General features: G+C 48.1%; 1 protein-coding gene across 3 annotated transcripts in view; it reads left to right on the forward strand.

Moving 5' to 3' along the window:
- CORO1C (coronin 1C) overlaps nt 1–6,375 on the forward strand; it is a 76,661-nt gene extending 70,286 nt beyond the window's left edge. For all 3 annotated transcript variants that reach the window (XM_077876049.1, XM_077876052.1, XM_077876051.1), the window contains exons 8-11: nt 290–435; nt 2,383–2,440; nt 2,536–2,781; nt 3,955–6,375. In XM_077876049.1, the coding sequence (XP_077732175.1) occupies nt 290–435; nt 2,383–2,440; nt 2,536–2,781; nt 3,955–4,074 (570 nt within the window). In that variant the 3' untranslated portion in view covers nt 4,075–6,375. The remainder of the gene's footprint in view (nt 1–289; nt 436–2,382; nt 2,441–2,535; nt 2,782–3,954) is intronic.
- The last annotated feature ends 11,229 nt before the right edge of the window (nt 6,376–17,604 follow it).

Raw genomic sequence — 17,604 nt, forward strand, 5'->3', positions numbered from 1 at the left:
AATGCTTTTGCTCTGACTCCAACTTGATGTCTAGGCTCAGCAGTGTAAAATTTGAGCCTTCAGTAGGAGGCAAAGGAGAGACTGTTTAAAGGCTGTGCTAGCATTTGATAAGTGAGGGCCTGCTCTGCCATGAAGAGAAACCATTGTATCCTCTTCCTCTGAAGGGAAAGCTGAGGTTGGCCACTGAAGCAGAGTCCCAGTTAATTCTGGTTTATAGGGGAGAGAGATACCACTTTAACCAGATACTTCAGGTAACATTCAATGCAAATTTGTCTCTGATTTCTTGTAGGGTGACAGCAGTATCCGCTATTTTGAGATCACAGATGAATCCCCGTATGTCCACTACCTCAACACATTCAGCAGCAAGGAGCCTCAGAGAGGGATGGGCTACATGCCCAAGAGGGGACTTGATGTTAACAAATGCGAGATTGCCAGGTAAAGAATTGGTATCATAAAGTATTCAGATTGTTTGTGCCACATGTGTTACTCAAGAGTAGTACAACTACCAGTCATGCCATAGTGCCAGTCTATCTACCCTTTGTTGTCCTGTAGAATTGGTATCTCGTTTCCTGCTCACACTTAGGAACGTGGAGTTTTAGAGTAGTGAAGAGCCTTTCAAAATCCTGTAATTGAATTGCGCCCCTCCTCATTCTTTGGACTACATAACCTGTGGTGCAGTGGCTTAGCCAAGGCAGATTTTGTACACTTAAATAGTGAAGCCTTCATCTCTTGTCTTCAGGCTGAGTCTGTGGCCAGTGTCCTCTGGGAGGCAAGCAGGGAGAGCCTGCTGCTGAGATGGACAGAAGAGATGGTTTTCCTGCCCTGAGGGAGACGAACAGGTTCCAAACTGGATTGTAGACCTCATGGATCCTAAACTAGAGAAGCCAAAGACCAATAGCTGGGTTGTTGGGTTAGCTTGATGTAGGAAGTTCAGCTGTGTTATATAATACATAAAATATACTACTGTGGTTTAAAAAAAAATTTGTATTGCATAATGCCTAGTGGTCTTCCTAAACAATAGGCTGTTTTCTCCTCGTGGTCGACAAAAGATAGTCCATGAGATGCATGGATAACTGGCCGTTTTAAACAACAGAATGACTAGTGCTGCACCATCAGGCCTGTGGTCCTACCACACATTTGTACAGTACTGCGTTTCTTTTTTAAATTTTAATTTATTTATTTTAGATAGACCATGCACAGGGGGAGGGGCAGAGAGAGAGGGGAAAGAGAGAGATCTCAAGTAGACTCCCCGCTGAGCACAGAGCCAGACACAGGGCTCGATCTCACAACCCTGACCTCATGTATGACCTGAGCCAAAATCAAGAGTCGGACACTAGTAACTGACTGAGCCTCGCAGGCACCCCACAACACTACATACGTATCTGCCTAACTATGCTGTCCTGATCACACAATAATGAACACATCTTTAAAAATAATTTTTTAGAAGCCCCTTTTTATATTATTAGAAGTTTCTCTTAAAAATACATTTCTCTACACCTGGAGTGCAAAGGAAAGCTGTCAGAGATAAGTCAAAAGTATGGTTTAAACTAGTCTCATCAAAACATGGTTCAAAACTGATCAAATCCTAACTTAAGGTTGCCTCCAGTATTTGGAAAAGCATTAATTTTACTGTCATCTAAAAGTTTAAAAGACTACAAGCATAACCATTCAGGATACCTCCTACTTACTGTTTATTGAGCACTCGTTATATGCTGGATGCTATGCTAAATGTGCTGCCACACACTCGGGCACTGTAGCACTTGAGCTGGGTGTCAACCCAGGCCGGTCTTCGTTATTGCTCTGCTGACTGCAGAGGTGCCCAGTCTTATCCACATTTTGGGTAATTTCAAATTTTTCTTGAATGTTAGACGTGATGTGGTTTGCTTGAATGCCAAAGTTTTAATCTCAGGATTCTTTTCTTTTCCCTTTTAAAAATCCCATTTATGCTGACAAATGTTCAGCCACCTCTAGTTGGCAGAAGACCTGGCATTCCAGGTCCTAGATTCTGTCTAATATTAGGTATTTGTTTTCACCTGCCTGCTGACTTGGTCACTTTTGCAGAAGTGAATCATAGTCGGTAGTGGTGTTTCTTCCCCCATGGCTGGTCAGCCCCCAGATTACCAGAGTTGGGCCGTCCCCAGAAGCAAAGACTTCTGCTCCTGGTTCTTGTTTCCAGTCCCCCATTGCCTCGCATTTCTCCTCTGGAAAATGGGAGCACACACTGCACCTGCTCCCCAGAGTAGATCAGCTCAGGTGATAGGCAGAGCGTTTCATGCCCCAGACAGCAGTGTAGAAGACTAGCCGTCAGTCATGAAGCCTGTTAACCTGGCCTCCTGTTTCACTTAATACAACTTTGTTATTATTTCTATTTCTCCCTTGAAGATTCTTCAAACTTCATGAGAGAAAGTGTGAGCCTATTATCATGACTGTTCCCAGGAAGGTAAGTGCCCAGTTTCCTGGGCAATCCACGATTAAAAAGATTCTTAAAATTTCAGGCTTGTCATCTTTAAGCGTTTTCCCAAATGTCTCTTATAGTCCGACCTTTTCCAAGATGACCTGTATCCTGACACAGCGGGGCCTGAAGCAGCGCTGGAGGCAGAGGAGTGGTTTGAGGGGAAAAATGCAGACCCGGTCCTCATCTCCTTAAAGCATGGATACATCCCTGGCAAAAACAGGGATCTCAAGGTGGTCAAGAAGAACATTCTGGATAGCAAGCCCACTGCAAATAAGAAGTGCGACCTGATCAGTGCCCCCAAGAAAACTCCAGACACGGCCAGTGTGGTGAGGACTGCAAGAGGTGGAGGGGTGTGCTTGGTTGTGGCTCAGGGCTTTTAGTAAACGAGGACACATACTATTTGTAAGAACCTTCTTGGTTACATGACATTTATGAGCTCGTGGCCACTTTGGCTCCTTTAGCTGCATTTTTTATAATGACCAGGATAGAAATCTGTCTGCTACCATCTTTGAGAGAGTATACAGGAGCTGCTTGGGTGTTTTCTTAGCGGTCTCTCCCCACCCGGAGTGTTTACATTCATCTCTGATTGGGGTAGAAATGAACCCGGAAAGAAAGGGCCCAAGGAAAGGGAAAGAGTAGTGACAGGGTTCAGGTGTTGCTGAATGTTCCAGAGACAAAATATCTGGCGGTGAGTGGGACTTAGCAGCAAAGATGATCTTGGGCCTATTGGCAAGAACCATGTCATTGGAGTGGTGGGAACCAAAACCTGATGTTGGAGACCCACATGGCCGCTGAGGGTGCTGCTGCTGGGAGAGCGGAGTCCAGCCAGGGAGGAGAGGGCATGGGGAGTTGGCAGGAGTAGAACAGGATCCCAGGGAGCCAGAGGGAAGGCAGAGAGTTGTCAGTGAGAGGGTGAGTGGAATGAAGAGGCAAGGTGCCTGGAAGAGCTGGTGTTTTGGCCATGACTGAGGTAGCCACATGAGGTGCTGTGGATTGCAAGGTTTCCAAAAGAATCAGCTCCACATGTGGCAGAGGCTGAGCCCTCTTCAGAAGAGTGAGCAAGCATGGCAAGGGGGTTGGCTCCTAAGAAGGACCCTCCATGGGAGATGATAGGAGCTCTGTAGCCTCTGGAAGTTCACTCCTGACCTGGGTCACATAAAAGTTACTCCTGATGGTATTGCATGGGGTGGCTGGGCTGTGGGGCAGCCCTGAAGGGATCGGTCCTATCCCACAGTTTGACTTGTTCTGAGTCTCAGTCCAGGTAAGTGCAGAGGCACATGGAATGGGGAGTACTGGGACCCTGGTTCTACTGTGGGGTGGCAGGTGGACTGACCAGCATGCAGTTCCTTTCTCAGAAGGCCCAACTTGGTGGCTATGGCTTGCATTTCCAAAGTAGAAAATTAGATTGTATGCCTTATAAATTCTCAACTTTGGTAAGCTTCGTTTACTGCATTTTAGTCAACCTCTTTCCTCTCCCTCCTCCTTTTTGGTTTCCTTAGCAAAATGAAGCCAAGTTGGATGAGATTTTAAAAGAGATCAAATCTATAAAAGACACAATCTGCAATCAAGACGAACGCATTTCCAAGTTAGAACAGCAGATGGCGAAGATTGCAGCCTGAAGGTCCATCCCCCACCCCCAAAATGGGAGCAGGAACTTGTGCTTGGTAGCTGGTTGTTGGCGTGGTCCCAGGGAGGGCGAAAGGGAGGCACTGCCATTCGGAGACATTCCGGGTCACATTTGTCAACCAGCGATAGGCCACATTCCAGTAAGAACTCAATTCGTCTCCCAAATTTGCAGAAACATAATGTGATTTAAAAGCCGAGCTTTTTATCAGAAAGCTTTTTTGATGTTTTAAGTGTTATGTGACTTGTCGAACTTTTAAAAGACAAAAGTGCTACTTTTAAAATCCCAGATATTCTGAATTTTAGAAAACCAACCAATTCTGATTCAGTGTCGTGCCCAAGTACCTTTTTTTTTATAAACAGGGACCAATGCCACATTGCTTTTTATATTTCTTTTTTTTAATGTTGCCAAAACCAAAAGTAGCTTTTTTCCCCCTTGTATTTTGCTACTTTGCAGTATTTGTGTGTGGTTTTTTTTTTTTTTTCTTAATTTGAAAGGGACAGCACTGTGTATGTTTATAAACTAAATGAAGATAAGATATTATTTTGTATACACGTTCATCTGAGAACAATCAGAGCAGTAGCCACATGGTGCTGGCTCGTTTGCAGCACAAACCTGGTCATCCTCATGACTGTACAGAAGGAAGACTTGAAAAATCACGTGGGTTCGATCACCACCCTCTCCTTTCATGGAGTCTTCTGATCAAAAAAGCTCCTATTGTATTGTTTTCTTTCTTTCTCTTTTCTAGAAACTGGGTGGTTGTACCAGATGGAATTTCACTTCTTGGTTATCCTGTGCTTCAGATGATTATAATCTAACCTAAACTAGCATGTGTTTCTGCAGTTTTGTTATACACATAGAATCTATTGCATTGATCACTTTAAACATCATGTTTCAGGTTTCGGTCAATACTTGATAAGGGCCCAGGACAAGAAGCCACAGAAGCCACTGTGGAGTGTTCCTTCTTGCCCATTTCAGCAGCTTGCCTAGCTCTTCAGTACAGTAGGAGACTAAGACCTAGGGAAGCTGGAGGGGAGTGTGTGCCCCCACGTGATCCTCTGCTCTTCCGAACATCCCATGCTGTCTCTGTGCCATGCTGCCTGCAGCATGGCTCTCCCTGTGCCACCAGAGCCCCTGCCCTCCCCTCAGTCTCCCAGATGCAGCCATCTCTCTCAGGGCTCCCCCAGCCAGTCCTTCTGTCCTTCCTGCCTCTCAGCCCTCTCCACGTTCAGCTAAGAGGAGGCCAGAGGGTGCTATTTAATATTGAGACTGAGGAGAACGGTCTAGAATTATGCAAAACCAGGAGCACAGGCCTCTGCTGTAGCTTTAATGTGTACAAACCTGTCCCTTTGCCCCCTCTACCAAACCAACATGCTTTGCCCCTCCAGCTCCCACAGAGGCTCCCCAGACTCAGGGGCCAGGGACTGAGCTCTGAATACCTATTCCATTACCAAGTTAGCTTCTCTCCCATTTCCATGTTTTCATTTTGCACGCTTGAGGAGCAAGATTTAAGGAATCTCGGGGAAGAGCTGAGTGAGTGTGGTTGAACATGGAACAGATGGTGCCAGTGGGCCCCCCTGGGGGCTCTTGGCGCCTATTCCTGCTGATGTGGAAGGGAACTGGCAGGGAATGTCTATAACCGGGAATCAGGATGGAGATGGAATGTGGTGACAGCGGGTTGGAATCTACGGCCAAGCTGGGGCTGATGTCTTTGTAGGAAAGGTACCATGTTTTTTCCCAATATTGGGATCTCTGTCTCCACAACTTCCGGGCATCTGAGTGTTTGGTGTGTGTGTGTGTGTGTGTGTGTGTAATATTGGAGTGGATAATGAAATATAAGGAAAACAATAATCACAATGACTTATATTCAAATCTGTACATGTTTCTTTATCAACGTAATCTGCTGAAGACCTTCATTTTTAAGATTCAGAAATGTTTTAAGATTCTGATATCAAATTAAGTAAACAAAATTGTTGGTGGTGGAACACCATAGGAAATGTGGTTCAAAGAGAAGACGGAGGGCAAGGAGAAATTATCCTGATCTTAGTGCGTAGCTTATGACTTATTTAATGAACAGGTGCCCAGCCAGGCTCAAAGTCAGCGCCTGAAGTTTGTGGATTATCCTTTCTGTTTTGTCTTTCTTTCTTTTCTTCTTCTTTTCTTTCTTTTTAAAGCCGTGCTATCCCAGAGGAAAACCAGTGAATTACTCCTAGATCGGCTCTTATAGAGCGGCCATAGTATTCTGTCAAAACACTTGCTTCCATTTTCAAAGATAAAAAAATCATTGATTACAAAATGGTGTCCGTGTTTATTTCACACCTCAGCTGTCTTTGAGGCAGCGCACAGCCTCTCTGATTCAGTGGAACCAGCTGCGCGACTGTTCCTCTCTCAGGGTGAGTACAGGGTGAGTGTGGGTAGGCCGCTGCCCTCCAGCACAGGGGGAGGTAGGGTGGGGTGTAGCAGGGTGAGGGCTACAGGCCAGACTCCAGTTAAGCCTCTAGCCTTTACCAGGGGTGGGATCTGGGGCAGATCTAATCTTGGGGCATCTCTTTCCCTGCTCTGAAGGAGGGATACGAATCCCATGTCATTTGGAAGAGAGATACCTGCGCCCAGTCGTACTGAGAGCCCTTGCCACTACCGCATGGCTGGCATTGTTATTGTGACTGCTGAGTCTCTGACTGTGCTTTTGAAAGCACTGTTTTCTTCAGTACAAGTACAGCCTTCTCAGCTTAGCTGTGATTTTTATTCCAACAGAGGGTTTTCAGGGTCAGTTGAACTTCATGGCCCTTTTAGCTTCCCCTTTTATACCAAAATACCATCTCATGACATTTCAGTGATTTGTAGCAAAGAATTCCCCACCATTTGGTTTTTCTAAAGGTTTGTAGACATGATGAATAATTGGCACAAAACTCCCCCTCCTCAAATGTAGTCTCCTAAAGTTGCTGTAGTCAGTGAGGAGAAAGGCAGCCGGGTTTGTGGTCAGCCTCTGTGTGGCTGCAGGAAGTTAAGCAGCAGATACTGTCTGTGCCCCTCTGTGCCCACAGTCAGGGGGCAGACGCATGTGTGAAGTGTTGACAACTGACTCTCTCTTCCGCTGCCTTGTGTCCATGCCAGAAAACCCACAGGTCACCGTGTCAGCCCCAGACGGCCAGCCAGGCCCAGTGGAGGGAGACTTCTGTTTTTTTTTAAAGGCTACTTCCTTTGGTGCTCTTGGTGTCCAGAAAAACTTATTGTTGGCTCTTAAGAATCTGTCAACTCTCAGTGACCCTTCTGTTTCTGCTAGCATATTAGCATGTCCTGAAGCCATCAGTGGACTCGAACATGCATCATGGCCAAGGACACACTTTCCTCCAGTAGACAGGCAATACGGGACCGTGCCCTTTGTTTAAAGTCCTTTCCTGAAAGACTGGAAGGGAGTGTGTACACACTGGCACAGCCTTTCCCAGGGGCAGTGCAACAAGGTATATCTGAAGTCCTAAATGTTCCTGCCTTCTGGCCCAGAGTTTTCATCTCTGGGAATTTTGGCCCAGGCAAACTAGTGGGAGATCCATTCAGGAATTAGAGGAAAAATCAGTGTGTGTGTGTGTGTGGGGGGGGGGGGTTGGTTAATTAACCAGCCCAGGATGGATTGCTTTTGGCAAGCCATCTTTCAGGATATATGCATATGCAGTGTATATTTACGTGTAGAATAAACACAAGTTTTGTTACTGCTGTGTGGAGGTACCAGCTGTGTGGGAAATTTGTATTTAATTAGATTTTACTCAATTGTGTATTTCCCATAACTATCTTAATTCCCAGAAAAAAGTTATTAAAGTCAACGTATGAATGATGAAATAGTAATACATTGAAACAAGCATCCTAAGTCAGTGGCTGGGAGAAAGTGGTGCAGCGACATTAAGTATCCCTGGGGGCAGGGACTCTATTAGCACCAGTGTGTGTTCGGATGGAGTCAGTAGTTAAATGGAAACTTGATTTTCAAGTTTAGAAGAAAAAAATCCTTTTCTATCTAGACTTAAGTCTGGGGGAAGCCTTTTAAATCTCAGAGGAAAAGCTAGATTGGCTCCATAAAAACCCAATTACATAAGACTTTAATATGTCAAAAGTGAAAGGTCATGGGAGCTGGGAAATAGACTTCCAACCAATATGATATGAAGTAAGGTGTTTATTAATATCTGTGATATATATATCATATATAGATATGATTTTATTTACTCATGAGGGACACAGGCAGAGAAGCAGGCTCCCTGTGGGGAGCCCGATGTGGGACTCCATCCCAGGAACCTGGGATCATGCCCTGAGCGGAAGGCAGGCACTCAACTACTGAGCTACCCAGGTGCCCCCCGAAATAATATATTTTAGTGTGCTTCATCTGCGTTCCAGCTGCCTGCACTGTTTGAAATGGAGGTGATCTCACCTCCCTGGTGGGGTGTGCCACCAGCGGCATTCCTTCTGCCCCCAGGAGTTCAGGCTGTTGGCAAGCTGTTCATCACAGAGGTGGAAGGAGATTGCTGGGCGACACTAGGCAGAATGAGCTTTGTTTCTCAATGGCGAGTTTCTGGAAAAGGTGAAATGGAGAAGTGGGGAGAGAGAAACTGCTCCAGATTCAAAGGTACCCAAGGGTCTAGTAGCTTCTGAGTTTGTTAGGTTGGCTGGAAAGTGGAGGGCAGTGAGTTTAGAGAAGCTGCTAGAATCTGCAGTTCAGCGTAGCTTTACTGTTATTGTACAGAAATGCAACCAGGTAGGAAAACAGATTTTAAGGGCCCGAGTTCGTAAATGGGGGGTGGGGGTAGTGTTTGAGTGAGAAGCACAGCTGCTCAGGTGACGGGGATGGGAGACAAGTGAATCACTGCAGGATGCTCAGGAGGCCGGAAAGCAAGTAGATCTGTTACTGAAACCACGGGGTGCTTAGTTTTTTGTTTTTTAAGTGGAGAGGCTTTCTCACACTGGCTCAAAGACTGAATGGATATTTTTGGACAGGATGACAGTGCTGGGTTTGCGGCAGTGCTGGAGAGAGAGGAATCAGACAAAGACTAGCAGCCAGTTGGTGGGTTGTTTGGAAAGCTTCAGATTGAAAGAGGCAAGCAGGGGCACCTAGGTGGCTCAGTGGTTGAGCATCTGCTTTTGGCTCAGGTCATGATCCCAGGGTCCTGGGATCGAGTTCCACATCAAACTCCATGTGGAAAGCCTGCTTCTCTCTCTGCCTCTGTCTCTCATGAATAAATAAAATATTTTTTTTTTAAAAATGTGCAGTCATCAGCATTGCAAAGGGAAGGAGCAGGGAGCTCATCAGGTGCCAGGTGCTGTGCTTGGGCTTCAGCTACAAATAAAGTACCTTCACCGCCAATTGGTCCAGGTGATGCAAGTAGATTGCAGCATAAAGGGGTGAAGCACAGGGTGCCTGGGGGCCTTGAGGGGGTGGGTTGCCAGATGAGTGGTGCCTCTGGTCCCCAACAGCAGGCCTTGGCCTTTATCATAGCCCTGCTGTCTTCTCATGACTAATCTCCACTCCCCGCCCCCCATTACCCTTTTCACCACCACACACACACACTAGACATGATTCTGTTGTGGCATTCACTGGGTAAATACTTATTTTTCCTGTGAAGGTTTGAAAGCCCTGGAAAAAAATGTAGTTGAGCAAATGACTTAAGTGGTCCAGCTGTGTTTGGGGTTCAGACAGGAGCTGTGTGCCCTGAGGGTCAAGAAATCACCAGTATTTTAGCAACAAAATCCAAGCTTTTGGGCTGCACTGAGAGGTCTGAGAACTGGGAAGTTGCCCCACAAATAACAGGAAGTTGTTGCAGGTTCATTTCCGTGCCAAGATGATACTTGGGTTGTAGAAGATAGAAGAGGCACCTCATGGTTAACAAACCTGCAGGACCACTTAGAGCCACCCTCCATCAACTACAGCCCCTGAAACAGTAAAATGAATTACCACCCTGGCCAGTTTCTACTAGGGGCTGTGGATTAAAATGCCACAAAAGATGACAGGGTGGAGAATCCCATATAGGCATCTGGGCACCTGCCAGAAACTTCTCCTTGTAGAGAGAACAGAGCATTGAACAGCCTTGTAGCTGGTTCCTCTACCACCAGCCACCTGTTCCCTTTTTTGCTTCATGAGTGATGTGTTCTAGAACAGAATCTGTCGAGACCCCTGAGGGGGGCACAAGGTTCCCCTTGTCTCCAGAATGAAGTCCATGCTTTTCAGCCTCCTCTGGGGTAGCCCCCTGACTTGCCCCCTGGACTTGCTGCCTGCCTCCCACCCCACCTGATTCCCATCTCCTTTCTCATATCCCACAACAGACTCAGCTACTCCTGTTGGCTGTGGCTGCCTCTCACACTGCCACTGTTAACCACTACTGCCATCTCTGATGTGAACTGAGCTTCTGCAGTGGGGTTCTCCAGAGAGACAGGACCAATCGGATGTGTACATATATAAAGTCATTATAAGGAACTTGCTCATAGTTATGGTTGCTGACAAGTCCCAAGGTCTCCTTTCAGCAAGTTGGAGACCCAGGAGACCTGATGTTTCCATTTGAGTCCAAAGACAATGGGGAAAAAAAGGCTCAAGGATAGTCAAGGAGTTCCCTCTTAAACTCCCCCTTTTTGTTCTTTTTCTGGCCTTCACCTGATTGGGGTGAGGCCCACCCACACTGTGGAGGACAATCTGCTTTCCTTGGTCTAAGGATTAGAATGTTAGTATCTGGGAAACACCCTCATGGACACACTCAGAATATTTGCCCAAATAATCTAGGTACCCCATGGTCCAGTAAAATTGACATGAAATGGACTATCACAGCTTCCAAACCAACTTTCCTGCTCCCTACTTTTGTCTGTTCTCAACACAGTGGCCAGAGTAACCATTTAAGGTAGTAAGACAAGTGAGTAAACTGAGGCCCACAGGCCAAATCCACCCCACTGGAAGTTTGTGTAGAGTGCACAAGAATAGATTTTTTACATTTTTAAGTGGTTGGGGGGGGGACTAAAAAAGAATGACAAGTAAAAAGTATATAAAATTCAAGTTTTAGCATAAAATTCTTGGAACCTAGCCATTCCTGTTTAAGCAACATCGATGGCTGCTTTTTCTTTACACATTCAGAGTTGACTCTGTGACCACAGATTCGAAAATATGTACAATCTGGCCCATTAAGAAAAAGCTTGCAAACCCCGTATTTAGAGTCCAAACTCTCTATAGGATTTTCTTCCCACTCAGAATTAAATCTAACTTCCGCACGTTTGGCTGGGCCTGCTGTCTCCCTAACCTCCTCTCCTCATGTCCCCTTGTTTTCGGGGAGGCCTCCTACCTTTAATCTTTCCATGCACTGCTCTCTCCAGAACACCCATCGTCTGTGAGGCTCACCACTTTGCTCCTCCTCTCCTGCCATCTTTCCCATAGCACCTTGTTTCCACTAGATCTATCAACTTCATTTGAGATTTTTACTATTTCCCCTGAATTGAATGTAAACTGCACAGACAGAACTCATTTATTCACTGTTATCCCTAGAATCTGGCAGATTACATTTTAAAATATCTGCTAAAGAAATGAATGAAAATAGAGACATTTCGGAGAATGGGGACACTAATGGGATTGTCTGCATGGCAGTACCTTTGCTTCCAGAATATGACCTTCCCCTGGCTGGGCCAATGCTCCACTTCTCATGGTGCCAAATCTGAGTTTCCCTTTGCAGAGGCCAGAGACTTGGGGATTCTAGGGAGCAAGCGGGCAGAGCAGGTGTGCAGTGGTGGAGAAAAGGCTTCTGGGTCCCTTTAGTTCACTGAATCCATGCATAGGATCCAGCCACAGTTCTAACCTCAAATTCCATGAGATACCCCAGGAATCCCATTGCCACTTAAGCCAGTTTGAGACGAGTTTGCAACCAAGACTCCTTCCTCATGCCAGTATTCCTCCTTTATCAGAGCCCCTTGAGGTTTGAGTTCCAGAGTTCTCCATCACTGTATCACCAGGCCCAGTGCTCAGGGTAGCCATCAGAGGCATTGATTCCTTCAACTGCTAGTGTTGGAAAAATCACTGAGAATGGAGCACTTTTTTTTTTTAAGATTTTATTAATTTATTCATGAGAGACACAGAGGCAGAGACACAGGCAGAGGGAGAAGCAGGCTCCCTGCGGGGAGAGCCCGATGCAGGACTTAATCCCAGGACCATGCCCTGAGCCAAAGGCAGATAATCAACCACTGAGCCACCTGGATGCCCCCCCTGGAGCACACTTCTATATTTGATTACCCTCTGACCTTCCAGGTCTGGGACCAGCCCCTTCCTTTGAGCCCTGGGGAGCCCCTGTTCTGTTTACTCTAGAGGAGCAGCTTCACTCTGAGGGCCTTCATCCCAGAAGCTGCTTCTGGGGCTGCCCAGAGTGACAACCAGAATCCAGGACTCCCCAAGGTTCTGTTCCCATTTGAGAAGGGGAATTGCATCCCAGCTGTGGTGGGCCCCAAAGTGGCCATTTCCCCTTTCAATGGCTCAGACTGGCAGATCACAGCCTGTGAGCCCTCCCTTCAATCAAAGAGGATGTGTGTGTTGGGGAAGGGGGGAGGGCAGGCCCTTGGGTGTGACCCCACCCCCACCACCTCCCTTTCATTAAAGCAGCTCTGTTCTCTATAGAAGGATCTTTGCTTTCGTTTGAACAAAGGATACCCATGGCGGCTACTTTTCCAATGCTGCCCCAGAGAAACTGGGCACAGCCATTTGGACGCTTGTTTGGTAGGGAAGCTATAGGCTTTGTGGTCTGGTCTGGTCAACCTGGACTCAAATCCACCTGGGCCCTTCCCTGAGCCTCACTTCCTTAGGAGGCAGAGTGGCCACCTTGGAAGGCAGACATGATTCTGGGGCACCCAGGTGGCTCAGTGGTTGAGTGTCTGCCTTTGGCTCAGGTTGTGATCCTGGGGTCCTGGGATTGAGTCCTACATCGGGCTCCCTGCAGGGAGCCTGCTTCTCCCTCTGCCTATGCCTCTGCTTCTCTCTGCATGTCTCTCATGGATAAATAAATTATAAAAATCTTAAAAAAAAAAAAAAGGGCAGGCATGATTCTAGATGTAACGCCGTTTCCCCCACAGTTCTGCACCATTTTCAGGTAAATGGGCATCTGGCGGGGAGGGGCAAGGAGGGGCCACGGTGAGTTCGAGCAAATCACAAAGTGATGTTCAGATCTCAGCCATACCTAGCCTGTCAGACACAGTCCTTACCCATCCACGAAATCTCAGGATTCCACTGGTGTTTAATGTTTTTTCTCATGTTCCTCAATTGTTGAATGCATGGTTCGACCAGCTTACACCTGGGGTCGAAGCTAAGCTTCGCTGGCATCTGTGTCTCTGCAGTTTGAGTTTCATTGCAGCTGTACTGGTCACTGGTGTGAACAGCTCCCCACTCCACTCCCCACCAGAAACAACAGAGGAGTGAAATGCAACTGACAGGTGCCCCCATCCCCTCATCTCCGCTAAGCTGGTGTAAACATCATCACGTGGCAGCTACAAGGGTTTTCACCCATCGGCTAACATAAGCAAAACTGCATTTAGTGCACGGACAACCATTTAGGAGTGTCCAGGTATAAGGAGATAGTAGACTGCTTGGAGAGCAAGTCTTCTGTTGTCCAAGTGGGGGCCCAACGAGCTTTAAAATGGGGCTGCTCCAGCAGTAATTGGTTAGTGAACTCCCTGGAGCACATGTTGGCCAAAAGGCCCATAAGTGACCCTTGGTTCCAAGGAGAGCCCCACCACTGGGGGTCCATATATAGAGAGAAACCTCACACTCAGTGGCTCATCCTGCTGGAGAGTGGTGGGGAGCGTTGCATCCCCTTAGACCAATCATAACGGGCAGGGTCTGCCTGGAGAAGCAGTGATAATGTGCATATTTATTCAACAAACATCTATTGTGATTGCATTTAGGCTCAGTAAACAGAAAGCTTGGATTTAAACCCTGGCTCTCTCACTTAGCTGTGTGACCTCAGGTGAGTTACTTAACCTCTCTGGACCTTGGACTTTTTCCATCCCAAAATAGGAATACTAATAATTCCTCATGAGGCAATTATTTGTGGCAAATTACCAGGGTGTTTAATTGTGACAAACAAATGTGTCAAGAGCCTAGGACAGTGCCTGCCATGAAGATGCACCTGATAAATGTTGGCCATTGTTGAGTCTTATATGCCAGGCACTATGCTTGGCCCAGGAGATGCAATGGTGGGCGAAACAGACACGGGTGTCTTCTGGAACTTCCAAGGAGAGAGGTAGGTATCAAGCACATTGGAGAGGGTCACAGTGTTCTAAGATCATGGATGGGGTCAGGGGTCAGGAAAGACTTTTCCTGACGAGATGGCATGTGAACTGGGTCTGAATTGTGAGTAGGAGTTACTCAGGTGATGAGCAGTAAGGAATGCTCCAGGCAGCCGGAGCTGTACGTGCAAAGGTCCTGTGTTAGGAGGAAACATGAGAGGAGCTAAAAGAAGGCACTGGAGCAGAGAACAAGGAGGCCTGGGAGTGAGATGAGGCTGGAGGGGAAGGGAGGTTAAGGCATTGGCCACCATGTCAGGGATTTGAGTCTTCTAAAAGCAATGGGGAGCCATTGAGTCCTGCATAGGGAGAGTGTTCCTGCACATGTTGCAAGGATCATATACATGGAGGGCTGGGGGCCGGAGACCCACAGTGGGTTTTTGCGACTGGGCTCTGCTACATCTGCAGCTCTATCTACTCTTAGACTTTTACTGGTTCCTTGCATTATTTTGCACTAAGCCTTCATGCCTCCATTTTCCAGATGAGACAATCTCAGAGAGGTCAAGTGAATTCCCTAAACACAGCAGGCCTGAGGCAAGGATCCAATTCTCCTCATTCTCAGACCTGTATTTTTCTACCTGGCTACGTTCAGTGGCCTTGGATGGTGGCATTTGCCCTGGCCACTGATCTATAGGCGCCCAGAGGCAAGGACAGAGTGTGTCTTGTGTGCGGCTCATCCCAGTGCCTGGCGCTCAGGGCTCAGTACACGTGCCGTTCACTGAGAAAGCCAGTGGCATAGTCTTAAGGGGACCCATGTTTCATTCTGCCCATTCGCGGGGACCTGGTGGGTCGCTTCTTATTGCAGTTTGGTTCTCCTTACTGCCAGTGTCTCTCGTTTTTCTAGGTCAGGGGCCAGTAAACTTTAGCCGGTAAGTCAAATCTGACCCACTGCCTATTTTTTGCAATGAAAATGTTATGGGCTCACAGCCACACCCATTTACTGCATATAGACTATGGCTGTTCCCATGTCATCACCGCGCAGTTGGGTATTTGGGACAGATCCACAAAGCTGAAAAGATTCAATCTCTGGCCCTTTACAGAAAAAGCTCCTTGGTCCTATTCTAGGGAAGAGTTGCCCTCGGGCCGTTAGTCTATGATGTCTGAGTAGGTTCCTAAACGCCTCCAGAGAATCCTCCAGTACCAGGCTGAGGAGCACTTGAGGAAGTGATGTGACTGGCCCCACCACTGTGGCCACTGGGCCTTGGGAAACCGTACTTAGAACCCTGAGAAGCACAGGGTTGGGGCTTGGGAGGGGCAGTCCCCCAAACACCCCAGAAGGGTGGAGACCGACAGAGGGCTAAGTCGAGTCATCCTGAAATCTCGGGTATCTACAAAGTCCTTGCGCTGCTTAAAATATCTATTTCCTGATAATAAAGCTGACATATCACACGCATTTTTCTATTTAAAGATACCGAGGAGGACGTATGAGAAAGGGAAGGGCCGCCCATAATTGGGCCGCGCAGAGACAAGCACTGTGAGCATTTCTTTCAGTGCGTCGTCCGGGAACCCACGCACAGCTGCGAGCACCCTGTTTATACATCTTTACACCTGCTTTTCCACTAACGAGGCGTGAGTGCTGTGTGGGCATTCAGTACGTGCGGCGTTCACGTCCGTATCACCCTCCGAGCAGCAGGTTTCCATCAGGATGGCACTTGGATGTTTTTTTCCAGGGTTTCTCTCACATCGAGTATCATCGCTTTGATCTCTGAAGGCATCTTTGGAGCACTGGGGCGGGGGGGGGGGGGGGGGGGCGGTTCTCGCCTGTAGAAGTAGAAACCCGCTCGCTTTGAATGCTTGAGTGTCACAGGTGTTAGGTGTCACGAGATGTGGTTTTACCGTCTTCTCGTGGACGGCACGAGTCCGGATCCTCTTAGCGATATTTGCTCTTGTGCGAGGCACGTTCAGCTGCGCAAGTCTCACCTTGAAGTTGCTTCCCCGCCACGAAGTGACCCTTCCCCTTGCACAGAGCACTCGCCAGAATGCAGGGCAGACTCGCTGCATGCGGGCGCTCAGCCGGCACCAACACAGGCCAGGCCTGGAGATAGGGGCTTATCTTCCGGCCACCTGGACCTGCCTCTGCCACCTACTCTGTGTGACCTTGAGCAAGGCCCAGCCTCGCCTTGGGTCTCAGCTTCCCCCAAGGACTGCTCTGAGCGTGACATGAGCTGATCTGATGCACAGCACCTGGCGTGTGCGGGAGCCAAGGAAATGCTACGCGTCTGTATTACGAAGCTTTGCAGGCGAGGAAGCCGAGGCTCCAGAGAAGCGACCTGCCCACAGTCTCACAGCTGTGGGAGGCCAGTTATCAGGCCTCTGGCCTTGCAGGTTGTCTCCCGCAGGGCCCTGCTCCTGGATGCTTTTCAGAGCTCACAGACGGCCTACAGGACCAGGGGTGGGTCTGTGGTACAGTTTCCTTTTTCGCAGGCTGTGCCCGGCCCTCCAGAGACGCAGCTTGTGGCTGCATCTGACGCAGGGAGAAAGGGATGCATCTGGAGGATGTGGGGCTCTGCATCTGCTCGCTCTGGAACCCACCACCCCCGCATGGCCAACCCGCTCACCCCAGGCACCCGTGGAACAGTTCTGTCATGGTGTACACCCACACGGTCTCCCCATTATCATTTTATTTTTTTCTTAAAGTTTGTATTTATTTATTTGACAGAGAGAGAGAACACAAGCAGGCACAGTGGCAGGCAGAGGCAGAGGGAGAAGCAGGCTCCATGCAGGGAGCCCCATGTGGGACTCGATCTCAGGACCCCAGGATCACAACCTGAGCTGAAGGCAGATGCCCAACTGACTGAGCCACCCAGGCGCCCCATCCCCATTATCATTTTACTTATATATTTTTAAAGATTTTATTTATTTATTCATGAGGGACACAGAGAGTGAGGCAGAGGGAGAAGCAGGCTCCCTGCGGGGAGCCTGACGCGGAACTTGATCCTGGGACTCCGGGATCACCCCCTGGGCCAGAGGCAGACAGATGCTCAACCGCTGAGCCACTCAGGTGTCCCCCATTATCATTTTAGAACAACCTGTGTGTAAGGCAGGGTGTGAACCCCTTTCTGCATATGTCCTGCATCCCACGTTGTACGAAGCCACAGGCCAGACCCTCGGAGATGACGCCTTCCTTCACTCCCCTGAGAGCTCTGTGCTTTCTCATGTCTCTTGGCCTTTGGTCTGTGCTGTCTGCCTGGGATGCCTTTAGTTTCCCCCTGGGCTGCCCACCCTCCTGGGTAGCGCACCCCTACTT

This window comes from Canis aureus, chromosome 27 (assembly GCF_053574225.1).
Source record: "Canis aureus isolate CA01 chromosome 27, VMU_Caureus_v.1.0, whole genome shotgun sequence".
NCBI classification, from domain to species: domain Eukaryota; kingdom Metazoa; phylum Chordata; class Mammalia; order Carnivora; family Canidae; genus Canis; species Canis aureus.